Source organism: Patagioenas fasciata, chromosome 24, assembly GCF_037038585.1.
Source record: "Patagioenas fasciata isolate bPatFas1 chromosome 24, bPatFas1.hap1, whole genome shotgun sequence".
Classification (NCBI taxonomy): Eukaryota; Metazoa; Chordata; class Aves; order Columbiformes; family Columbidae; genus Patagioenas; species Patagioenas fasciata.
Genome location: NC_092543.1, coordinates 5344448 through 5371489, shown reverse-complemented (window position 1 = coordinate 5371489; position 27042 = coordinate 5344448). Strand labels below are relative to the sequence as shown.

The 27042-nt window shown below is 43.8% G+C and overlaps 1 protein-coding gene across 6 annotated transcripts in view; it reads right to left on the bottom strand.

The window, feature by feature from the left end:
- ARHGAP32 (Rho GTPase activating protein 32) overlaps positions 1-27042 on the bottom strand; it is a 159343-nt gene that overhangs the window by 109661 nt on the left and 22640 nt on the right. The window contains exon 1 of one of the 6 annotated variants that reach the window (XM_071798679.1): positions 12022-12197. The exons of 2 other annotated variants lie outside the window; for them this stretch is intronic. In XM_071798679.1, coding sequence (XP_071654780.1) covers positions 12022-12137 — 116 coding nt within the window. In that variant the 5' untranslated portion in view covers positions 12138-12197. Of the gene's footprint in view, positions 1-12021; positions 12198-27042 lie in introns of those variants that run through there. 3 more of the 6 variants (XM_071798680.1, XM_065855558.2, XM_065855559.2) reach the window with 3 other exon arrangements.

The window sequence follows — 27042 nt, the reverse complement described above, 5'->3', positions numbered from 1 at the left end:
TTTAACACATCAAGGCATGGACTATATACACTAGAAGAGACAAGAGGTGAGCAAAAACCCACAGTAACTGAAAGCTCAAATAACTCACCCAGTATTTCAGAGGAACACTGAGCCTAAAGTAGCAAATAACCTTGATTTTGCAGTTCCTAATCATAAAAGACCATTCACAGTAGCACAGCTTTTATCCTAAGGCATATAAAAACCAAACATCTTATCGGGGGCTGGAGGAAAAAATTAAGGCTCAGGAACAGAACAGCGCCCTGTACAGACAGAGGACCACGCACTCTCTGCTCTCATGCAATCCTCGCCACAAAGTGTTCTGGCCAGATACAGAAGAGAACAAGAGCCCAGCCCAGCTGACCACCCAATATTAATAATTAAGGCCCTCTCTCCGAGAAGACACTTGCACAGCTCAGGAGTGTTGAAGTCTGCTGTTTCCCAATCAGTTTTATGCAATACCTCTTCCTCTGCTTTCCCCATCACCTTCCAAACTGCTTTCAAAACAGACAGACAGGGAGAGAAAGCAATAAGCTACGTGCAGAAAGCCTGGGACCATGGAACGTAGAAGTACTGGGCTGCAGAGATCAGTTTTATCAAGGCGCTCATGCAGCACAGCTTCAAGACATCACTTTAATCCTGCAATGAGGACTCCTGAACAGCCTAAACAGCCACACAAGGGTTCTGCAGTTCCAAAAGGACCCATCTCACCCAACCATCTAATGATGTATCCTCCCCGTTGACCTGCACTAGGATGCAGCCTCACAAAGAGAGGATGAGCAAGATCTTAATGTGCACCTCTCAAAGCCCTTCTCTTGACTTGGGCCACCTCCTGGTCTGTGAACCCTCACGTGGGTTTTTGCAGATGCCACCTCGGTGTGTGCATATGTCTCTCTTTTAGTCAGAAAGGAGAATTTGGACTCTTTTCTTTGCAAACGCTGGAGCTGAGGGCCCAGGGTCATGAGGGCGCTGCGATGCTTCATCATGCAATGCCACCCAAATCCTTCAGGAATGCCAGAGCTCCAGGAAAAAAAAACCAGTTTTGTTCTTCTTGTTATTTTTAATTATTTTTGGGGGGAAGGAGCATCTGAAACACAAACGCTTTGGGAGAAAAACAGGGGTCAAACTTCTCTTTAGTTTCTTTTAATTTGTAAAGCAAACTATAAGCAAATAAATATAAGCATAACAGACACAACCTGTGACTAAGAACATGTCAGCCAGGAATTTTCACTCTTTGAAAAGAAAACATATTAATTGCACTGCTGCACAATTTTGTGGGTTTAGGTAACCTCTTTAACTACGCATCGGGCAGGCCAAGCACGTCCCTGAAACACCAACCCCGTTTTAAAGGCATAAAGAAGGGAGGACAAAGAAAAAGGGGAACGAAGTGAGCTACATATTCACAGACAAGTCAAGATTGAAAAGATGTTCGAAGAACAACAAAAAGAGGACCCTGTCTGTAATGCGTTATAGAGGATGAAGATATTTAAGGTGATTAATTGTCTAAGCAGTTGCCAGCAGAATGTATGAAAAAGCAACAGCAAAAAGGTTTTCTGTCCCCTCAGTTGTGAGATAATACGTTTGCATTCGCAGGCTGCCTCTGTGTAAGGAAAATGAATAATTTTCAATTGTTAACGTTATCATAACAGCTTACTGAGCACAGGACAAATTCTGCCATTAGTTCACGTCTCACTCACCCCGATCACAGAGAGGCAGCACGGGATCATCTGCAAGGGGCTCCGCTGTGCAGAGCGCTTGAAACGGGTGCAGTTACATTGAGCGAGGAGGAAAGAAGCAAGGGACGTGACAACCCGATCCGAGACTCCAGGAAGCAAACCGCACAAATGACGGTGGAGTTGTGCAATGACTCAGCAGGAAAAAAATAAATTAAAAATAATTTAAAAAAGCAGCAGATAGGCTAGTCTTTTCCATAAGAAACGACAGCTGCTGTCAAAAAATGAGGAAAATAAAGAGAAATAAGAAGAGTTCGCAGCCTGGAATGCTGCCTAGTCCCATAAGCTCTGCTCACAAAGTTATTTCTCCTAATCAGCCATTTTTTATTACCCTTCGCAGCACACCTGAGCAAGCAGAGGAGCAGGAATCTGCGCTGGCTTTAACCCCTGCGTCACCGCCACCTCTGCCTGAGCTAAACCCAGGACCAAAGTCAGATAAGCACAACGCAGACAGAAACCGCTGGCCTGGGGAAGCAGCACAGCCTCGGAGAGGAGGAGGAGGAATGTGGCAAAGCAGGAGACAGTCACTCCCCCATCTCCTGAACAAACACACACGGTCAGGATGGAAAGATGACACGATATTTCTGCACCTCCTCTGTTGTTCTCCTGAGAAGCCAGCATGAAATTTAAGTTCCTGTTTTACTCGCGTAACTTTACAGGTCGGTTCTCCCGTGTCTGCTGAGGCTCAACAGCTCGCCCCGAATGGTGAGACTCAGTGTAATCTGTTACACATAGATAAAATACTCCAAGCAGATGGATGAGGCAGATCAAGCTGTGCGGAATTCACTGCTCAGTTTGAACACATTCTCACACTCATTCTCTCCTTTGCAAACCTGCATGCAAAGAGCTTTTCAAGAACATTTAATGCTACATTACCATCGCTGTCCCTTCGGTTTGGAAGCGGCTGCTGGAGAACACCCGGTACCTGCCTGGCTTGAGCCACGTGGTGAAGTTCACTGAAATTTAAGCAGATGCTTACGTGCTTTGCAAGACCGGGGTAGTAAAAAACCCACTATATCAGGTAACCGTAATTCCTTTCCTTCATTCTTCACTTGAAAATACCGTGCCTTATCGCTTCCTTCTGCTTTGCCTTTAAAATCGCTCCTGGCGTGGTTCCACCAGTATAAATTCTACAGGGTAGCTCTGCCACCATTTTGCTTATGCATCAGGGTAATAAAAGACGAGAGGATGCCAGCACCTTCTCTTTGCAACTCAATATATCTGTTGGCTAAAGTGGGGAACTATAAAAATCAGAGAGGGGGGGAGAAAAGGCTAGAAAATCTGACTAGAGTAGCTGAACAGGTGAAGTACTCAGAGTTATTTGGTAAATGCTTTCCCTCGCCATCATACCAGCCTTTACGGGTAACACAAGGTGCTGTGCATTCCCACGTAGGAGAAAAAGAAAACCAAACTAAAGTGCTGTCCTGAGGCAAGGAAAGCTGGGGTGTATGGCCAGCATGTGAAAATACGGGTATTTGTGTAGCTGGAGGGCTGGCAATGAGGGATCAACGCGGACCCTGGGCTGTTGTGTCAAAATAAGTCCCAATGAGAAACAGGAAGATCTAGTGAGGAGAATCACAACCTGTGTCAACATCCACGGCTCCCCGGGGCCGAATTCTTATCGTTCAAGGGCTTGCGAGGGGAAATTAATAAACACGGACAATCCTGCTGGAAATTACACACAGCCACTAAATCCACTCTTCAGTTTCCAAAGACTAATAAAGAATAAAGTAACACCTTACCCTGAAGTAATTTGTAGACCTAATCCATACAGCTCTTGCAGGGGGGAAGAAATTACTGGGAAGAGATAATCGGTAACTTCTGTCCCACGGGTAACACAGCGTACAGTACATTAAATGGGTTTTTTCTGTATGACTAAGGTAACATTTCATTCCAGTTCATGTTGCATCACATTAGAAGCTGGAATATTTCACTGCAACCTTTAATTGTCCTGACTCATGCTGTCAGTAAGAAAATGCCCTCTTGGGAAAAGAAATAAATAGACAAATAAAGCCTTAACTGATTTGGTAAAGTACCTGCTAGTGGAAGCATAGGCTGATTGTTTTTAAGACATTAAAAAGGGTTCCAGGTGCAATACATTAACCTAAAAGGACAGGTGATGAACAGATTTATAGCTCTTGCAGTTTGACAGAATAAGAAATAAAAAAAACCAGAATGTGCAGATAAGCTTTTGAAAGCATTAATCCTGAGCACCCAAGGGTAGTCTGCAAAATGAAAAGCATTTCTATTACACTGGCACTTGTGCAGAACGGCAGGATAATGAAGTGACCGGGCTATTAGCCCTCCCAAAGAAATGAGATATTGTTGAAACCAGTGCACGTTAATTTCAGTGCCCAGGCAAATGGCAGTAAACAGTGCTCTTCAGGCTTTTCTTCCCCTCTCTCAATAATCATGATAATTTTAGAACTGACACCTGCAAAAGAGACTTTAGTGCACAGTGAATAACTCAGCAAAAAGAGAAGGCTGTGAGAGAATAGGGGAAAAAAATCAAAAGGTAAGAATATAGCGAGAAAGGGAGGAAAATGGTAAGGTATAACAGAGCTCGCAGGAACAGCCGGGAGCTGATGAGGTTCACCGGGCGCTGGGCTCCTCTCTGTCCCCCCGCACAGGGCACAGCTGGTGGCGCCTCACCGGTTGTGCCTGGGTTACTGCGGCTCCCTCTCCGCTCTGATCTAATCCCAGCCTGATGCTCCCGGGCAGCTCACGGCGTGAGACGCTATTCCGTGTGACAGCCCAAGCCACAGCTCCTGCTCGTCCCGGGAGGTTTTCCTTCCCAGAGACAAACGAGCTCATTGAAATGCTTTCTGCAAACCTTGTTCAGAAATTATTATTATTATTTTTAATATTCTTTCCCTGTTTGGAAAACCGTTTGTGCTACCTATCCAAGTTATTCTTTATGTCAAACAGAACACAAAGAAGAATCAGGTGCTCTGTTGCTCTCTCTCAGATACACCAAATGAATCAGGTAGTTAATCAAAAATTTTTACATTTAATGTTTTGCAAGAAAACTCTTGGCATTTATTTCCATGAGTTTCCTGAGATCACTGAATCGTAGAAAGGTTTGGGTTGGGAGGGACGTTAAAGATCCTTTATTCCCAAGCCCATGCCATGGGCAGGGACACCTTCCACTAGACCAGGTTGCTCAAAGTTAACCTTAAAAATCCTCATCATTAACTAAAAGTCTTTCCATCAAAATCTAAACGATCGCTTAACGGTCTCAGCTTCCTCTTCTGGTTTGGCTCTGCTTTATTTTTCATGTAGTAAATGAATAGGCTGTACCATCCAGACCTGATGCCTCCCGTTCGGTTTTGGGAAATCTACAGGAGGGAGCACAGCCAGTAAATGACGACAATCTTTTCTGTTCTTGGATGGAAACGGATATCAACTTGTATACCCATTATAGAGTAATTAAGGCTTTCAACACACCCTGGGTTTCTTGTAAACGCAGCAGTATATTTTCCCTAAAGATACCATCGTTTTGTTTCCCCAGCACGTGCAAACAGCTCTAATATACTGTTAGAATAGGGAAAGATTCCTACCGCACAACATGTGTTTGCACTGAAAACTTTCTGCTAGGCCACACTAACACCGTGACAACACCTCCCACTTCCTCGGTTGCCGTAAACAGCCACCACCAATGGCTTGCACACAAAGCAGTGCAGTCAGAACTGGTGACAAAAACACATTGAATCCAGCCCTTCCCCGGGTTTGACACCGTATTTTGCAGCAGCACACTGCCACGCAGAGAGCTGCTTGGGTTCAACACAGTTCTTTTTGCATACTTAAGACATCTATATAGTAATAAAAGGTAGTAAAAAGCATAATTGCTATTAAGTTTTGAGGTTCATTACAGTAGCAAATGCTATTCCTTGATATGTACTCTTTTAGTTCCTGTTCTGTTTGTACACAGCACTGGAAAATGTCAAATATTATATGAATAATATTTATAGAATCACCAAAACCAAGTAGATTTCATCTAGTCAAAGGTTACATCAGTACATATTCTAATGTGCTAGATACTGCAGGCATTGACTGTTAGATACCTTTGAGCCCCTAGTAAATATTTTTCCAAAGACAGTTTTATCATTATTTTTATGAAACACACATACAAAGGTAAAGTCATTACCAAAAGCCAGCATACAACAAGCACTAAGAAGTACCTGCAGCTTCTATTTCAATATTTCCCCTCTTCAAACAGCACCGAAGATGACGGAAGTGATTTCCCAAACCAGTATTTCTCGTTGGCTCCCTGTGCCGCACACATGCCCGCACTCCCTGCTGCTCAGCGTTTCCACAACCCGATGAGCGATGATAAAAACACCTTTCAAAGGCAAAGCGAGGCCGTTCTCAGAGCTCCCTAAGGGGCTGGAGCATCAGCCGGGAGCTCATGGCGACTCTGCCAAGGGCACAAACATCAGCTCGCCCTTGTGCTCGTCACCGAGCAGCACACGGCTCTGTTAATTAGGATCTCTTTCCTATGAGTCTTTCCATTTCTGTGCATCCACACTCCCCAGTAATAATTTTCTTACCAAGAAAACTTTGCATACACACAAGAAGAAAGACCAAAAATAAATTACCTTCTGTTCTTTTACGAGCCACTGGATTTGTCAAAAATTCCTCCTGTCCAAAGGCACATCACGATTCAAAATGAGGCCAGGTACTAATTAAAGAGCCCGTGTGGGCATCAGCTGGTGTTCAACAACATTTTTGCATCTCAATGGATATTTGTTACCAATACCATCTCCTGTGTCAATGTATTGCCAGCTGTAATCAGACCCCAAAGCTCATTTGCAAAGTCTGCTGCCCCAGTGACATTAACGCTTCATCTTCCTCTCGCTGCTGTGGAGCTGGAGCTCATGAAACGCGTTTCATTCTCTGAAGTCAAAGCGATATTTCACAGTACTTCAACACCATACACAAAACCCATTAAAACAAACAGCGTGTGCACGTTTAGACACACACACACGCAGAAAAAAATACCTTCCCTGCCATTTTTCAAAGAGGAACGGGGTGATTTTGCACTCATAATCAATCATGGATACTTTTATAAACAAGGGAAAATATAATTCAGGTGTCAATCTGTTTTCACAAGTCAGATTGTGGGCTATGGCACTTGAAAAACAAACCCACAAACAACCTTAGCCTGAAGCAGGCAAAGCAAGCAAAGGCAAGGAGGTGAGGATCAGGTGCTTCAGGACAACACTCTGCACATACCCATCCCTAACCGGGAGAAAAAGGGAAGAAACTGGTATGCCTACTGTGGCTTTTTCCCCACAAGAACTCCCCTTGCAGTGCTGGGAGCTGTCACAGCAGTTTTTCCAGCAGCGTAATTATCTCCCTGTGAAACTTGCTTCCCTGTTCAGCGCGTCGCAGCGGGAGGGAGGGGGTGTTTGTCTTTGCGTTCCAATAATGAACCCCCTGGCTGGCAGCCTCAGCCTCTCTGCTCTGCTTCTGAAAACCACGCTGGCTCCAAGGCTACAGATTGAAGAGCAGCCACCCCGTCATCCCAGCAACCAAATCTACATCATCTCCAAGAAGAACAACTCCTCGCCTTGCCAGAGCTCTGACACTTTCGGAGCTTCCCCTGGGGATTCAAGTATCAGATATGGAAGCGATCAGAGGTTTATTAATCTCATTATGCCGCTCCTGCAAAAAGCTGTGAGCAACTGCGTGGCAGCATTAAACAAATTAGTTTGTAGATGAAAAGAGTCAACACAGCTTTGGTTAACCTTCTGAGCATGAAGTTAATGGCCCAGTGCGACCACAAACATCAGGATTTAAGAACAACTGTCTTCTGCAACTGATAGCTCATACTGGCACTGCTTCCTTCAATCAGTAATAGGGAATGGAGATTTTTGGTCTGTGAAAATCTAAGTATTTTTGTGTGTGCCCAGAAGTAGCTCCCCTGGTAGTACAAGCAGCTGGGAAAGCCCCTTTTAAAAGGGAAGCTGTGAACACCCTCCAGCCGCCGAAACTGTACAAATTATAGTTGTATCATTGGAGTTTCCTCCTCTTGTTCTGTTTTTCCCAACCCAGGCCTTGTTTCTGGCCAGGACCGTGTTCTGCGCAGTCTGGTTTTCCTTCTGGTGTACAACACATCAGCTGAACTTCAGAAAACTCTTCAAAGCTGCTCCTACACTTCAGGTGTTCCCCTACACCAACGCTACCAAGAGCTGCTTCCAAAGTAGGTTTTGCTCATGCAGAAGTATGGTAAACATGGTCTTCAAGAGCTGGGATGGCTTCCTGGCATTGTTTTCAAAGGAGAACATCGGTGTTTCAGACACAGGAATAAATGTGGTAGAACACAGGCCCAAGGTTAAAATTCACTCATCTTTCAAGTGTAGCAAGGGGCTTGCTGTGTTTGATGTCATTACTGTTATATCAGTAATAGAATACATGGAAATACTGTGTCAGGGCCTTTCTTCCCATTGCTCTGAGTTCAGATATTTGCTCAGAAACCATAAAAAGTAACTTAAAGCTCTTTTCATTCAACTGCAACTCTTGGTTTCATGGCACCTATTGATGTGGGTCTCAATATTTCTCTCCCAACACATCTTTATTTAAAAAAGAAATAGATTTTTACACAGTCACTGTAGACATGTGCACTTAAATATAATAATAATAAAAAGATATTACATGCATTGCCTGAAGTAGCCTCAGTTACACTGAACCAGCTGCAAGGAGATACAAGGTATGTTTACAAATTACATTTATTTAATACAGTAAAAAAAAGCAATTCCATTAAAAATGTACAGAGAATAGATTCGAAAAGCTTGGAAGTTTTTTATTTATGCTTCAGGGAAAAAGTTAGCTTAATTTCTTATGTTTCACTTTTGAAAAGGAAAAAACCTTCTGAAATAAACAAATGAAGCAATGTGACTGGAAAGTAAAGCATGTCTGCATGGTTAAAATACCCTTCAGGGTGAAATCTTATCTGCTACATTCCAATCCTGAGCAAGGTTTGGAGCACTAATTTATAGACCCCGAGGAAAAAAAAGGCATTGAGAAATCCTTGACTACTCAATAGCACTGCAAACCAGGAAACTGCTGTATAATACAACAGGAAAAGCAGCCAACAGTGCTGGAGTCCATCAGTTGGGTTTCCAACAGAGCTGCACTCAGAGACTGGGATCGAGTCATAACTACGCAACTCGAAGAGCGGTTAAATCCCATCAGGATTACACACCGCAGCTAATTCATCTTCCAAGAGACAGCAAACCATTACCAGTGCCTGTCTATGGTGATGTGTTGTCATCTTCTGGATGCTTCGGACATCTCTTCAGCCATGGGACTTATCAACATGGAATGTGAGGTCAAGCAACCCTCTATAAATTAAATTGGAGGCCACAACAATAATCTAACCTAGAGGATCCAACATATATCCATTGCTCCTGCCCAGGGACGGTGGACAGAGGTCACGCTGGGCTCCGAATGTTGTGCCGCCAATTGTAACCAGCACCTCTTGTAATTGAGGGTGGGTTTGGCCACCACTAAGCATCTCCAACCAGACACAGGTTACCGTCAGCTTTGAAAGAAAACCGGAACAGATCTTTTAGTAAGTATTGTGCTTTTTCCTGCTGTTTTACAAAGAAGGAAGAAAAGCAGATTAGATTATGGGTTGCGTAAGAAAAAGCAACTGATGGAAAAAGCAGGTAGCACATCACCTCCAATGTGTCTCTGGAGGTGCTAGGATAACAAATTTCACACTCGCAGTTTCAGGAGAAATGATCACAGGATTTAAGAGAAGCTAGAATATAAATAGTGCTTCAAAGCAAAGGTACCAACTCCAATTCCTCCCCCTTTTCCTCCCATCACCCCCACTCTAAAACACACTCTGTTCCTGACCATCAGGCCAGAACAAAGCAGCAGGCAGGAGCGCAAAATGCACAGATGTTTACGTTCCAATTTGCTTTCTGGATATACACTTGTCTGCAAACTCTCCTCCAGACAGTACACAGAAAGTCCTTTCAACAAATAAACAGATAAGAACAACAAACAGTGAAGTAATAACAGTATATTGCCATGAATGGAGCCGAGATGACTACTCTAGTTCCCAATCCCTCACCACTGCCTCTGGTTACTATTTCCAAGGAGTACACAACACGTGTACACGCAACTTCTTTCTTTTTACATGAACACACATTGCAATCCACCCTCTTCTGACTCAGCAGCTCAATACCTGCCTGCTTTGGTCGTTATACTCATGATGGGAAAGCTCAGATCGTACCCCAGTTCTTCTGCTTTCTGTCCACACCCACAACTTCAAAACCACCTTACTTCTGCACCTGTCCCCTGGTTATGCAGTATATTTTATACACTGCTTGTTGCACAAAGACCTGAGGTTGCAAAGGACATGCTCGCTAATGCTCTGATTAAACTGCCCCCTCCTTAAGACAACACATCAGGAATTTTTTCCCAGAAATCACCCGCGGGGCTCAGGGGAGCAGGGAAAGCTCTGCAAGGGGAGCTGGAGGATGCACAGAGGTCAGGAGCCCAGGCAGCGGAGCGGAGGTAACGCCGTGACGTGCCAAGTCGCCCACAACTGGTTCTGCAGAACGTAAACCAGCGCTGACTGGCCTGGAAGAAGATGCTATCTGTCCAAAGGAACGTGCAGCGCTCTGCTGCGTGTGCAGAGCTGCTCTTCACTGCCCCACTCCAGCCAAAAAGCTACTGCTGCAGGTAGGGCAAGGATTCTGCAGCCCTGAGAGTGATGCTTTTTGCTTTTCCCCTGAAGAAAACACACATCAGCACAGATCATTCTGTCCAGATTTACTTTTACATCAATAACCAGAAGTCTCCCTGGACTCCAAGTATCAGTCAGGAACACCAGATAGAGAGCATGAACTTAAAAATACTTCTATAATCCTATTAAGTGCCAGTCTTGCTTCTAAGAAACAATACCAATTTTTATCTCTCCACTGAAAAGCAGGGCGCTGAGGGAACATGCGTAAGCTCCCCCCTTCTGAGAGGAACCATAATAAGCTAATACAAAGTTCTGTCATGCTCTGGCCTGTCTGCACAAGTGACAAAAACAAAAAAAGGAGACTGTCGCTGCCAGAACTAAAACAGATTTGAATCTGCAGATTTCCCTGAAATACAAGAGCCGTTTGGAAGAGACAACAGGGGCTGTATCACATCACTGCTGAACGTCGTCTCTCCGCAGGCACAGACCTGGCACTGCACACGCTGACACTCCCAGCTCCTCGCAGAGTTCTAATCCGGAGTAAGGTGTAAGGTGACTTGGGTGGAGTTCACATAAATTACCAAGACTCTGTTGATAATGCATTACGCAGTGAAATAAGAACCCGTGTCTCCAGCTTCCGGCAGCTCCGCTCAGAAATAACTTAGTTTGGTATAAACCGCCTTGATCCATAAACCAGGTATGTGGTGACAGCAAGCCCAAGACGGCAAGTTTTACATTATACTGGTTCCCCAACTCCCTCCTTTAGCCCACCAGTAAATACTTATGCGCTCTCAGCTGTGAAGTAGAAAATCCCAATTGAACTGCAACAGCAATAGGCTTATTTCCTATCAGTCACAGAAACAAATCCAAGCCTAGGGTGAAGGAGCCGATTTGCCCTGAAGATAATCAGCACTGTCTCATTCCTCAAGAATTTTAACGACACAATAACCTGGCCCTCCAGAACTATCGCTCCTAAACCCACACTATCAACAGCGCTTAGTTAGCCATTAGAAAGGAAAGAAAATAAGCTCAGCACAGAGCCCTCGTGATTATTGCTGTTTTCGCACAGCCAAAGCATAGAGTACATGCTCTGCTACAGACAGGACATATTAGTTTTTTATTAAAGAAATACAAGTTTCAGTCATGCTACTAACCACATTGTACACACTACCCAAAAATGCCTCAGGGAGCACTGCCACATGAAGAACAGCATGCAAAATTATACTTTGTCTGCTTTCTACATGCTCATGTAACCTACACAGTGTAAACCTGATCGAAGGAGGTAATTAACCCTTCTCCATTTAAATACTCAACCACTTAAAAGATACAGCCATATATATACACTTAAGAATACACTAAAAATTAAACCGAAGTTGAGTGAAAACGGCACGCTTGCCTTTTTGAAATCATGCTCTACGTTTTTATTAGACGTTGCTGGCTATGACCAATTGTGAAACAACTACATTCCTCAGAAATATGGTATTAATACCCTATTTATGAGAAAACAGGGGTTTAAAAAACAAAAGGAGGGGGGTGAAGCATCTCAGAGGAGCATTTATCTGTGGCTGATTTATTGATAGTACTGACCTTTCAGCTTCATTCAGGTTGCTGCCAGTTCCTCCCGTCCCCGCAGTGCAAGCTGCCGTGGAGCTGCCAGAGAAGGCAGGAGCAGCAGCTCCGCTCCCTCCCTCCATGTTGCACATTCACACTTACACACTCAGACACACTCACAACCCCCCCAGAAAGGTGTAGAGATAGATACATAAATGAAAAGCACACAGCAGCTTGCAATTCTGGGTTCCCGTTGCTCCTTCCCTCACTCGAACTGATTCATGTTTTCCTGAGGCTGTTTCAGGCATTTGAGCCGTCCGTAACCCTTTCGGAGCTGGAGCAGAGGGAGGAAAAGGAATTTCTTTGTCCTGTGAACCTCGTACCCAAGCAGGGATGTTCTGAACCTTCTCTGCAGGTTTTTACCCCTAAAAATAAAACCTCGGCAACCCTGATGCAAGTGACCAGTAAGAGGCATAGAAGCAGGAGACTCTTCTGTATAACCTTGGATGTATCACGTTAATGTGTTTGCTATTCAGCATCCTCCCTTTTGAAAACAGGGAAATATTTACCGTGTTCCTAGAGGAGACTTGTAGGGCTTAATTTATTTCTGTGTTTATGCAGCCAGTTTTAAAAGTAGTGTTGCAAAACTGATATTACAGTTCTTAGTTTATACACTAAACCATAAATAGGAAATGAGTATTATTATCCAACTTTCAAATCCCATTAAAAGACTGAAATTTTTCATCCCACCACCACTGCAGCAGTCTGGATGATTCGATATCCGTAAGAGGCAGTGAGGTCTAGCAAATAAAGAGGAAAGCTTGGATGATGGATGAGTGGCGCTCAGTCCTGGCTTTGCCATTAGTTTGCTGCATGACCTTCATCAACTCCTTTTAATCTCTCTATATTGGAACAAACCACAGAGCTATTCTCACCTCTGTAAAACGGCCCAACTTCTCTGTATTATTGTTACTGCTACTATTTGCTGAGGCTCTAGCTCACACACGCAAGCTGTAATTTGTAACCAACAGTATTAGATACTGCCCAGACATAGCCCATGGAAACTCAACATTAACCCAAGCGTACCTGATCTTTCACATAGCTCCTTTCAGCTCAGTAGGATTGCTGAGGATATTCTTGGTTATCAGTTTAAGTGCAGATTCCAGGTGTGTGAAACACTGTGTGCTCTTTGGACTCAGTGAGATGCCAAGATTAGAAAGACATTTACTGAATAAACCCACTTTTGTTGTTGTTTAAAATTCAACAGAAGAGGCTACGCAACCCCAAATGATGCAGAACAGTTCATGCAACTGTTTTTTGTTTTAAATGGCTGGATAAAGGTGGTTTGCTAAATGCTGTATAACTGAGCAACAATAATCTTGTTAATTAGACCTAACGCATAAGGACACAGTCATCCAGCCATTAGTTCAGCACTTACAGCAGGGGTGGAAGATGTGAGCTTGGCAAAGCGTGAGCAACGGCAAACAGGTTATACCCGTTCTGTGCCTAGAAAGCCTCAAGTTTGCTTCTAAATCTCGCTCTCCCAATGCTAATTTTGCTTTGCTTCGCCCAAGTAGACACACAGGAATGGGACAAGCTAAAGATAGAAGAACTGAATAGGAGAAAACATGCCCATGTAGACAAAAAACTACTCTGACTTTGTAGCAATAGCTGCTGGGCTTCAGGAACCATCACAATGCTCCTTCCCTCTCAGTCATCCCCACCATATCCAAGGTCTATGACGGATCCATCTCAGGGATTGTAACCCTCAACTAGCGGTTGTGACCCTCCCGATTGAGTGAATAACTTAAATCACCCAGAGTCTAACTCCATGACAGGAGAAAACAGAAGCAAGAGTGCAAGTGCTCGCACAAGAAGATGGGGACAGAGCCAGGAGCAGAACTGCACATTGGTCCCAGACCCCAAAGCACCAATACTTGTGAAAACAAGGTGAGAACGCCTGTGCAAATTCACCATGCAGCTTTAGTGCAGTGAGATACTCTGCTGCGCCCCAGGGTAACCACAGATAGAGGTAACCTGCTCCTTCAAAGAGTGAAGCTAAAACCCACCTCGTCGGTTGCTAGTCCAAGTGATCCGTGGTCAATCCACGCTGAACAGAACAGCAACAAAGCGAAAAACAAAGCTGTCGTTTTACAAAGCCATAAAGCTCAACTACTCAGATAGGCTTAAGTTCTACTGCTGTGCTTCACATCAAAATAGAAGTAGCTGTGGGGAAAAGTTAACATATATTTACTGTATAGTTCCAAAAGAGACTCTTGCCAACTAACTGGAATCAATTCCTATCCCAGGGAAGATGCGTTTACTGGTGCACAGAGTTCAGAAATCCTGTACCGACAGCATCCAGGTGTCTGGGACACAGCAGCTCAACCCCTGCTGCGGCTTCTTGTGCCTCTGTGACACTATCAGTGCCAGTCACGCCAACAGATACCATCTCCAGCCCCTCCTTTCAGCTCTGTCTTCATCAGATACCACCTGTTGTCTTGCACTTTGTAAATGCGCCAAGGCCAGAGAGTCTCTCTCACTTTTTATCTGTACATTTTTCAGTACAGCCTTTATTCAAGACCAGGGCTTGGGTTTCTATCATTAAACAATAATCAGTATTTTGTTTCACAGCTCACAAGAATTCAGTAGTCATGAAGAAACACTGCTGTGCACATAAGTGTCACATTTTAAAAAAGGTGTTTAAGGCACCTCTTGGAAGAGTGGGCTCAAAACTGCTATGGTTTGATGTAAACTAATGCAGCTTTACTGCAGAAAAGCTTCGTTATTTCTGCTGGAGACAAGTCTCGACAGTAATGGATCATTTCTCTGGCATAGAAAAGATCTGGTCTCCAGACAGCTATATTTTATCCTTATTTAGGGCTTAAATTATCATAATAATAGCAAAACAAAATTAAAATTTTGACCCAAATTGTGGTGTGTTTTTTTTAATTAAGAGAAGCAGGCAGAATGATATCACCGACTGCAAGCTCCAATTCGCTGTTAAATCACCAATGGGCCTGGAAACATTTTCTCTCTTAATCCTTGGGGTGACAGAGGGTAGTGCCAAATCAAATTTATGAACAAGTCTCCAACCCAGAAAGCTTCTTAATGACACAATTGCACTCTTGACCGACTCGCTAACTTCCAAGTTGATAGCTTGCAAAAATGATAATTCATTTGCATAAGGATTCAGTGTTCTAATACCTACATTACCTTTGGGAAACTGCACCAAGAAGTCTTCTCTCAGACAGTTCTCTCCTAACAGAAGTTCCTGTCAACCACCTAAAGAATAAGATGATCCAAGTCAAACATGGCTTGTCACCTCTGCCAATACGTTCATTCCTCCTCTGATAGCCTCCCAGAGTTTCAACACCGTTCCATTTAAGAAGTTAAAAATGCTGAGCAAGAGTGGATTTTAAATCTAACCTCTTTGCTTGCTTGAGTTTGTCCAGGCCAAGACAGAGCAAAGATGCTGCAGACAGCTTCCTCTCTTGCTCTTCATATAATTTTTCATTAAATTTAAAACAGCTCGCAATTAATAATATATACATGACAAGATAATGTGGGACTGCTTTTGATTCCACAAGCAAATGAATTTAATGAGAAAATATTTCGATGCTGAGATATGCGTTTGAGTAAACGACTTGAAGCAACACCGTTCTCCCAGTGTATATTACAGCGGCAGTTTTAGCTGAGGCATTGCTCACCACGCACTGGAGCCCATTCAGGAAACAGCAGACTGACCGGACAGCTGGGACCAAGAAACTAAAGTATTTAAACGAAAATCTCGCCCCTAGCCCAAGATGAGAACTATTTCATTGCTAATTGATGGCATAGGTCACAAACTGCTCTCTGCTGGAACACGGGACAGGACATTTGCCTGTCAGAATGCAATTTCTGACTGACAAAACACATGTAAAAGCCTTTTGAGTCCTCACATCAGATGCTCCTTTTCTATGGTTGAAGTAAACAGTTTCTGAAGGGCTGGTTCAAGCCATGCCTTCCCCACCAAGGAAAACAAGTGCTGTGCAGGCTGCGGCACCCACCTTCCAAGCCCTGTCCCCAAGGGGTTTCCATTCCTGCACATTCTCCCGCACAACTATGCTCAAGGCTCCACTCAGAATCCCAGGCTGTTGCCACTACTGCACACCTCCACAATTAATCATCTTCAAAGGCCATTTATACAGCTATGCATTATTACACCTCCATGACAGTTACTGCCACCCTGAATTCTTTTGCATATTTCTAGGGCAGGTAAGTTACTGCAAATACCAGCAGCATTTGTACAACACAACGTGTTCGATGACGCTTCTGCACAGCACTCATGCGGTAAAGACTTGGACACGTCCATGGGTGAACCCGCAATGAAAACTTTTAAATACTTTATCTGAATTCTGTACTATAAAAAGTACAAGTGCAAAACCACAAGAGGAAGACTGCACTTCAGCTTGACTAGAAACAGCACGAAGAGGAAGCTGAGGAGCAGCCACCTGGCTCTATATCCCGCATGGGACACGTGGCACATGTTTTTAAGTCATGAATCAATCTTTACTTGTGGAATCCCTGCCAGAAGTAGATGAAATAGGTACACCCTGCAACTTATTGTTAGTGAAACCTTATTCCAAAGTGAAGAGGAACCAGCACTAATTTCAGTATTCCCACACTGGTTTTCTTGCTTTGTCAGACAGTCTGAGCAAGCCGCCACTCAGGACAAGTTTAGGCTTGCAGAGCTGCTTAGCAAAGCCATGGCCAAGGTGTGTCTGTGCAATCCACCTGCTCATAGTCAGCATGGCAAAACCTCAGGCACCTGCCCTCCAGGGAACGAGGAACACGGTGGGAACAGAGCATATAAATGAAATATATCCCCCTGAAATCTGTTTTGGACACGGAAAGAGAGAACTCTGCATTACAGATCAACACTGTCTTCTCATTAAAGTTGGAAGATGCAACCGGACTGCCCAACATGTGATGGAGAGCCACAGTTTTTAATGTTCTAATTCAGGAACCAAAGGGTTTGAGCTACAGGCAAACAGATCAAGTGGCAGAGAGGTTATAATTCCATTAAGCACCTATCTTGGCGCTGCCATGCACCCAGTATCTAAAAATACAGTCATACAAAGGACTCCAGTTTTGTTTTTCATAGCATAAAGCTCACAACATGCTGCCCCGTTTCCTCTATTAGCCAACCAGTATTTGACTCTTTGATTTTTTTCAGAGCCCTTAGTTACTCACATCACACCAACTGGGTGGCATCAGGGATGAATGGGCGGAAGCAAAACCTTGATACATCCCATGGAGGCAGCTGACTTTCAGCAAGTAAAGCCTTTGCAGAAATCCCCAGTGCATACTAACGAAGCATATACAGTTCCTTTTTTCAAAGCCTAGCCTAGGAACTAAGCTAAGATCTACCTCTGGTCTGGATTTCCACTGCACTCCATCTTCCATATTTTTTCCGTAAGAACTAGCTTGCTTTATGCCAATGTTATATCCAAGAAAACTGAAATAAAGACCACATGACAAAGTAAAGAGAACACAAAAACATCAGCATCACATAGAATTATACAGATCCAACATCATGGGATTTCACCTGGCTACACAACAGTGTGCTCAGCTACACCACAATAGGAACCATGCATAGAAAGCAGTCCACATCCTAATTTTTGGGCAAACTTGGTTTCACAGCAACAAGAGAGGCTTCCTCTGTTTTGGATGAACCCAAACTGAGACCTCTAGAGAGCTGATGTGCTGAGCTCTTCCAGTACCCTAAACTTCAGTTCAGAAGGAAAGATTTTCTCCTCTCTCCAGCAGTTCCCTGTCCTTCTGGAGCTGAGGGGCCACAACTGGACACAATATTCCAGGTTTGGTCTCCCCAGGGCAGAGCAGAGGGGCAGGAGAACCTCTCTGACCTACTGACCACCCCCTTCTAACCCAGCCCAGGTACCATTGGCTTCCTGGCCACAAGGGCCCAGTGCTGGCTCATGGTCACCCTGCTGTCCCCAGGACCTCCAGGTCCCTTTCCCCTACACTGCTCTCTAATAGGTCATTCCCCAACTTATACTGGAAATAGGGAATATAAAAATGTGGACTCTCAAATTTATCATGAGTGAAGAAACTGGGGATAACCAAGGTTACAGTTTCACTCACGGTACAGAAATGAACATGTGCAGCACCCACATCTGTACTGCAGCTGTCTCCACCCCTTATGCTTTCTGCTGAAACTTCAGTGGTCTAAGAAATGCATGAATTACAATTTAAAATGAACCTGCACTTGAAGGAGGGGGTGTGAGGAGGAAAAAAATGGTGTGGCAGGTACCCTTGGCAGCAGTCTTAAAGGACAGGCATTTCCAATTATGTGATTATTTTAACAAGGCGTCTTTCCTTCCTCCGAAGCGTTTTTGTCCTCTGCACACAGCAGCTTATCCGATGTGCTCAGCAGTTCTATTTATACAGACGTGACTCACCTTAGGACCGCCTCAGACAATGCACCCCTTAAAAATAAAAACAACAAAGTGAAAATACTGTGAAAATAAGGTCTGCTTCTAATGTCCATCCTGCAACATTGACCAGACTGTAAAGGTAACATGATATTAAAGGTTCAGATTGCTCAAAAACAACATAGGGGTCTCAGGTGAGCAAAGGGGAACCACTAGACCAGAAACGGTCACCCCGATTCCACATGACACTGCCCTATGCCCAGCACAGCATCAGGAATGAGAAGATCCGAGATTCATCTGCATGCAGAACATCATTTCAAAGGTGTCTTCAATGGGTCAGACAAGTTCAATAGTTATTTTTTTACTGCAGCCCCTTAATTGTTATGTTGCTTTTACTGTTATATTGAGAACATTCCTTAAAATAAGAAAAATAAGGAAGAACGCAGCAAAGCTTGACTGGAAAGTTAGGTGGACTTGTCCCTAGAAATCTCTCCTCTAAAGTCTGGGAAAAACAGGCTCAATCTACTCTGGTAGTCCATAGGCTGTAAAACAGAAATGATTTGCAGATGGTGTTCCCAAGGGGCTGTGGGAGGCAGGGAAAAATAACTTCTCCACATTCAGTCTTTCTGCAATACCTAAAGGTAAAAAAGAATCAGATTTTTCTTTCTCCAACTTCTACATTTTTGGTTCATTAGCTTCATCAGCTCTACAACAAGGAGGGGATTTTATCTCCAACCTCATTTGTGTAGCAGGGTCAGAACAGCCAGACAGACTCAGAGCCACCAAAAGGGACATTCCAGTGACATTAATCGGTGTTCCTTGGGGACACGGCCTTCCCTCCCCAGAAGATTGATTGTGGGCTCTATTTCAAGGACCCACATTGACACTGGGGAGTCGCAAAAATTCATAATGGCTTAGGAACAGTTTACTGATTCATTATCAATACCAGCGACAAGACTGATCTGATAAATGTCACTTCTCCCTAGAAAGCAGTAAGCAGTTTTGACAGAATCAAGCAGAAAACTCTTATCCTGTCCTGTCTTATCATATCCCAGCTATTTCAGTTAATTGCAGGTAATATATCATCTGCAGCAATGTCTTTCATTTAAAAGTATACAGTGTCAACTCCATGCTTTTAAAAACCTCTCATTTTCATAAGAAAAAATGGTTTGCTTGTTTGTTTGAAAGCTCAAGATCAATTTCTTCCTTCATGCCGACCTAATGCCCCAATTGGCAAAACTTAATAGTAATAATCTCTCCTCGGAAAAGGCCGAGTTGTTCCCAAATTCCTCAGCTGTAAGTAATCTTATGTGAACCACTGTGAAAGCAGTAAAATCCAGCTTGTCCTCATATGCAAACATGAACTGAAGTGTCAGCATTCCTCAGCGAGGTCCGAAGGCAGAGAAAGCTGCTCAGCACGTAACACACAGGTCTAGGGGTATTAAGTATGTGCTCAAGTGCCTCTGTGAAATGAAGAGCCAAGACAAACCTCAATAGAAGCCACTACTCCTGGTCCTTGTTGTTATATTGTAAAGTACAGTTTTCTTGGATCCTGAGACTCTAGAAGAATCCAAGACACGCTCTCCTGTTCCAGGCCTGCCAGGTACCGTTGCTAAGTGGGCAGCACAGATTTATAGGAATGGGAAGGAAAGGTTCTCCAGCAGCTCTTTCATTCCAGTCCTTCCAGAACGATGGAGCGGAATCCAAGCTCTCAAACCACCAGAGCTATTAAGCAGCCCAGAGGTATTTCAGATACCTGCAGACTCCCACAGAGCACGGGAACAGAAACTGCACAGGACGACCTTGAATTTCCTCCTCAGGTGCAAAACTCATTTAAGTGTCTCACCTCACAGTTGCTCTGACGTTTCAAATGCCATCAATAAAATGTCCTTATTGCATTTGGTTTCAACGGGCAAGTCCTATGAAAGGAGACTGAATCAGGGCAGAGTCAGTTAAACAAAATTTTTGCTTTGCTGCTGCCTAATTAGATGATGCTGACTAATCCTCTGCATTACTGGAGAGTGAAAGGAACTCAGCAGGAGTGTTAAGATGGGTTTTTAAAGAGCTAAAAGCCATGAATGATTTCCCTTTACAGGGAGTATTTCTCTTGCACAAGTTGCTTCATCAAGTGTTCTTTTCCAATATTATATTCTCCACAAAACATCTCTGTGGCCTACAGTGTTAGAAGTTAAAAGAACAGCACAAGGAAACAAAAAAAGGAGAGGAAAAAAGCTCGACACAATCTCCTACAAAATTTTTCATACAAAAGAACTACAATGAGAAATGATTTGCAGGACTGGCCCCTTGACCTACCATTAAGTAAACAGGGACTATAAATTTTGTGTTCTCCTGCAAAAATGCAGACGTGTGGCTAACTGTGACCATGATGTACCCCTTACTGAATTCACAAAGAATTGCTCGTGGGTTTGCAGTGAGACACGCACAAGCTGCCCTCACAAAGCTCAACCCCATGCTTGCATAGTCCTGTTAGATCGAGAAACCTTAACAGAATTAACACGGCATCTCTAAAATGTTCTAATTGCTTTCATTTCCTCGGAGATCCTGCTAAACCACAGCTGCAAAATACAGAAGTTGAAAATAAAAAGGCCTCAGATTGAATTACTCAAGGATGGGAAATCATTATCAATCTTTTTTGAAGCTTTAGCAGAATGCCATCGTCAACTATCTCATTATGTGAACCAGTTCCTATGGCAAGAATTCAACTGCTCAAGCCGCCTTTTCTCCTCCAAGCTTAGCTTGTTATGTTCTGATCAATTAGGAAACATAACAGCCCTTCTGGAAAGAGAAGGCAGACAACAAAAGCAGCTCAATCGGCAGGAGTCGAAGTGTAAGATGGCACTAAGAACTAGTGCTCCATAGGCATGTGAGTATGGAAAGGTGCTCCATTTTCAGTGACGGCAGCCAAGGGAAAACAAATGAACTCGGTAGACGGTGAGTTTTTGATATAATTTGAAGTAAAACAACCTCAACACTCCAATGTTTTACTTTGCATGATGTACATTTCCCAAAAGGTAGAAATTGCACTTTCTGCAGTTAGGATGCTCATGCTCATATCAGGTTCACGTCAGCTGCAAGTATCTTCTTTGGGTTCCTGTCTGTGCATCTTGAACTGTATTAAAGAGTACTTGTTAGGAAAGGACTATTTTTTAACCACAGCTTCGTCCTTAAAAATAACAGACCGTAAACAGCCTTCTGCTCAGCAGCGTGGCTCCTGAAAGCTGTCCAAGGTCAGACATGCCTCCTTGCTTTAGTGAGAAAAGCAGGTCAACAAGAACTGCCTGCTCCTTCAATTACGTACCAACAGCTAATCCACCGGGAGCAACACCAGGGCTGCACGACTCGGCCAGGAGGGAGTTTTGGAGTCTCAGGCTTACCTGAACATGCAGGTTGGCTCAATGATTCTCTGTCACCAATGATGATACAGAAATCTGGGTTAGTGATAGAGAACAGGACAAAAATGCAGCTGGATTTACTGAGCACCCAGGTTTGTGCAAAGGAAAAAACCTCACACTGTAGATATACTTTGTCTGAAAACTAAATAAACAAACCCAAGTCCACATTGCTATTTTCAAAGTAATTTTTAGGTACATCTGCAGGTAAGTCTCTGCATTGCACGTATTTAGATACCGTATTTTTATTGGTAGACAGTTCTGCAATCCCTACTACAATAATGCTCAAAAAGATGTATACATATTCTTGCATACAATTAAAATAATAACTAGTTCCCGTAAAGGACATACGTGTGGGTACGTGAAACAATAGCTGAACCTGAAGAAGTGCACATGCATTAATTCAGTACATAAATGCAGAAGATATTCTGCTGGAAGTAACTTTTGCTCAAGGTCACTAGTGAAGTTACTTCAATATAATTAATTCAACAGCATTTAGAGTCATTTAAAAGAAGTTAGCATAAAGCAGCAATTCCTGTGAAGCACAAAAGGATTCCAAGGACTGCGTATCCTCTGCAAACAAACAAAAAAAATCACTGCAGGCCTGGCTGGCGTTGGGGTTAAACCACATTCTGCTGATGCACCAAGGCAGCTCAGTCATTATCACCTCCAACCAGGATGCAGAAGAAACATCCCTTGAAAGTCAGAACCCAAAATGCAACTCCAGGGGAAAAAATAAAGGCATGAAGTAAGTTAAATCACAGAATCCCAGAATGTCAGGAGTTGGAAGGGACCTGGAAAGCTCATCCAGTGCAATCCCCCCATGGAGCAGGAACACCCAGCTGAGGTTCCACAGGAAGGGGTCCAGGCGGGTTTGAAAGTCTGCAGAGAAGGAGACTCCACAACCCCCCTGGGCAGCCTGGGCCAGGCTCTGACACCCTCACCCCCAACAAGTTGCTTCTCCTCTTGCAGTGGAACCTCCTGTGTTCCAGGTTGCACCCATTGCCCCTTGTCCTGTCACTGGGTGTCACCCAGAAGAGCCTGGCTCCATCCTCCTGACACTGCCCCTTTCCATATTGATCCCCAGGAATGAGTCCCCCCTCAGTCTCCTCTTCTCCAGCTCCAGAGCCCCAGCTCCCTCAGCCTTTCCTCACACGGGAGATGCTCCACTCCCTTCAGCATCTTGGTGGCTGCGCTGGACTCTCTGCAGCAGTTCCCTGTCCTTCTGGAGCTGAGGGGCCACAACTGGACACAATATTCCAGGTGTGGTCTCCCCAGGGCAGAGCAGAGGGGCAGGAGAACCTCTCTGACCTACTGACCACCCCCTTCTAACCCATCCCAGGTACCATTGGCTTCCTGGCCACAAGGGCCCAGTGCTGGCTCATGCTCACCCTGCTGTCCCCAGGACCCCCAGCTCCCTTTCCCCTACACTGCTCTCTAACAGGTCATTCCCCAACTTACACTGGAACCTGGGGTTGTTCCTGCCCAGATTCAAGACTCTACACTTGCCCTTGTTCTATTTCATTACATTTTTCCCTGACAGCTCTCCAGCCTGTCCAGGTCTCTGGATGGCAGCACATCCTTATATTAGCTGTTTTCTAAGAGAGAAAATAGCATGTCTTGCCCCTTGGTATTCAGGTAATGGCACACAAGAAAATGGAAAAACTGCAGCCAGGGGAGGATGAAACACCTCGGAATGTATCTTGGCATGAGCCAAGCAGATTTAAGGATTTCAGTGCATCTTATTCTAAATTGCATGTGGCCTATTTTAGCCCTCACTATAATTAACTGCAATTTGTACAGATTTCAATTTAATACATGAACTGGATTGCTTTAAAAAAAAAAAAAAAAAAAAGAAAAAGTAGGGCAATTTCTAAAGTTAAAAAGTCAGAAACCCATTTTTAAGTTAAAACATCAGGAAAAAAACCAACCACACACCAACACACAACCACAAGAATAACTTCTTACTCAGTTCTACCCAGGTCTTCCTTTTTCTTTCCCTCTCAGACGCCCTTAGCTTTGCTACCAAATCTATTCTGTCCACAAGGTGAGTTATCACAAAACCCCCTTTATAGTCAACACGACAAAAGAAAAGCAGAAGAAACCTACAAGGGCTTTAATTAGAACTTGGCATACTGTCCATTTCCAAATGGATTAATCTTTCCACCCTGTGCCTCCAGTAAATGACATTTGTGCTTTGTATCCCTCCTCTGTTCAAAATGTTTATTTCTCTGGTAACTGTTGGAATACGCAGCGGTTTGTGGAGCAAAGAAGAATAAGCCCATGAAGTCTTTTGTAAGGAAGCAAAAAGACTTTCCAGTGCCCTTATCTGTATCAGCACCTGCACAAAGGAGGGTTGGATCTCACTCTGGCACATCCCTTCACTGAAATAGCCACATCTGCTTCACAAATCAGACTTTTGCCACAAGTTTTCCTGACTAATACTGCAAAGCCTGGCTGTGAAGTGAGCTGAAATGCCTTCAAACTGAAAGCAAGTCTGAGAGTTCTGCAGCGCTGTCTGGCAAGCCAGAAAATAGATGAGGGACAGAAAAACGTCTGGAAGTGGAATTAGTAAGTAGTAGATGAGGTGACGTCCAAGTAGAAGAGACACAATAAAAGCAGTGAGACACCATTCACACTTGACAGACATCAGGTAAAGTAACTTCAAGTTGACAGAGCAGAAATAGTCGCTGATGATGTAAAAACAGCATTAGGAGTACTTGCAGGCATTACCTTTCCCTTGAGTACTTGTCATTCCTGCAGCCCAAACAGAACTTTTTGTGCTGCCCTGCAATTTAAATGGCACTTGTTTCACATTTAGCTTCCAAGAAAAATTTGTTCCAATTCGGGAGAATAGTATTTTTCTGAGAAAAGTGAATTCCTAGTGAATAAATGGATATAGCAAAGGCACACGCAACTTGCAGCTTGCGAGGTGTTTAAAAGCAAGGCTTTGAATTCATTCCAGAATTTCAAGTAAAAAGGCAATGTCCAGTCAAAATAATGATGAAGGTAAGGAGAACACACAAGCACAGTGCAGTGAAGTATAAATATCAGCAGAAAAGCACTGCAGAACAGTAACAACAGGTTTGGGTTCCGAAGCGTCCACACCTCTCAGCTCTGCACACCAGCAAAACTACCAGGATGTGCCGTAAAATGCCAGAGCACGTGCACAAGGCGGCAGAAAGCTCTGTTAATTCACAGAATAAGTTCAACTCCAACACGCTGCAAGTGCAGAAAGGCCGAAAGAGAAAATGCAAGCGAGAGACACCACAGGGCAGGAACAGCTGCCTGACCCCAGATGTGCCCTACTTCTCCACCACCAACTTCTTTGCCCCCTTGGAACTTGCAGCACAGGCAGACTGCGCGAGCGGATCTCCCCTGCAGCGCCCAGCGCTCCTGCAGCAGTTTGCCATCTGGTTCTGCTTCTGCTCTTTGCCTCCATGTCACCCTGGTTAGACACAGCGGTAAACACGGGCTGGCTGAACGGTGTCACTGAAACAGCCACTCCTGTCAAAACTGTCATCCCAAAGAAATAAGAGTGTGGACATATAGGGAGCAGGGAGCACTAACACAAATATCAGAAGATAAATACAGCACCGTAACAAGAAAAAACCTCAGGGAAAGAAAACAGGATACAGAGATGGGGGTTTAAAAATTTAACAAGAACAGAATGGTAGTTCCCTGCTTGCTCCATCTAAGAATTGCGCACCATAACATACTTTGTACGCTTGCTCGTATTTAATATAAGGGCTGGTAGGTGAGAATCATCCCTTTGCTGGAAAACGCTACTGATTGGGCTTTATCCAAAATGAAGAGTGTTAATTGTTTATACCAGCAGAAGCAGCAGCAATTGCTGCTGTCACCATTTTCTACTACCCCTCTTTGCTTTCCAATTTTCGCTGCTGCAGTAGAAGCTATTCCTTACCACTATCACCCCTAAATGCTAAGAGTTACTCGTTTCTTAGTTGTGCACTTCCACCCATCACCCCCAAACACAGGGTTTGGTTAGTGAAGAATAACGGCACTTGAAAAGAACCACCACGGGAACGGGCTGGGGGTTTTGGGCCTTCTAGTAGCATCTACATGTGAATACAGGCTTCTACTAAAGATAAGTATTAATAAAAGCATCCTTAGTGTTCAGATGCCCAGCTTGCATTACCATGTAGTTTTGCCTTTCTGACAGTTAGCCAAACTAGCCTTGTTTTGAATTATAGCCTCCCCCTTATCTCCACTGTGGTAAGATTTTTATCTTGCCAAACCTTAGAAATTCTCAGCTGATACACACAACCGCTTTCAGTGAAGTACGGTCACATCTTCAGCTATTTTTTAATGCTATAGAGATTTGTGCCATGCAGCCCCTGAGGCACCGCAGAACTCAGACAATGGCCATGCAAAAGAACAGGTGCCATTAATTCTTAAACATAAGGCAGGTCAGCAAAGGCTTCCTTTTTGAACATCACAGAAAGCAGTATGTTCTTCCAAACTGATAATGTGGCTTCCAACAAGTGTTGTGTTTCACATTTTGCCCAAGCAAAATGCAAGCCATGCTGATCACAAACTGTGGCTGGAAAATGCAAACATTTGCCTTCGTGAATGTACTCAGAGGAAAGAAATAGTCATCCATTAAACACAGAGACATAAACGATGACTTTTAAGAGGAGTCCCTCCTTGTGAAAGTCCAACTTTACCTTGAATTTTGGGAAGAATAAAGAATAAGCGCTGATACTACTTCGGTAAACTGGAGCCATAAACACAATCTCAGTTTACATGAGAGCAATTACACCGATTTCAATCACATCCCAGTCCCTGTAGTCTCAGCAATTTTTCTCAAGAGGAGCAAAAAGTACTTTAAAAGCTCAAAATGAGTTAAAAGATCTCCTCTGAGAAGGGAAAAAATTAAACATTGATTAGCTACGAAATCCTGTAGCCTTCTGGAACTCCTTTTTTGGTGCACAGACTGAAAGATACATTTCACCTGCAAAAAGCCTTCAGCAATAGCGGGATGCTTTTGTGCTACAGATTTATTACTATTTGTGTCAGGAATTTAAGTGTGAGCTATCAACTCTAGATTACATTTATAGTTCATGGAAAAGACACCTGACACCACTGCTCAGGGGGAATTAATCTTCTCCTAAGGCAAGCATTAAAGACAGGTCAGCTTTATCACCCATGGGAGGTGCTTATTTGTCTGCATCAGCTGCAGCCGAAGC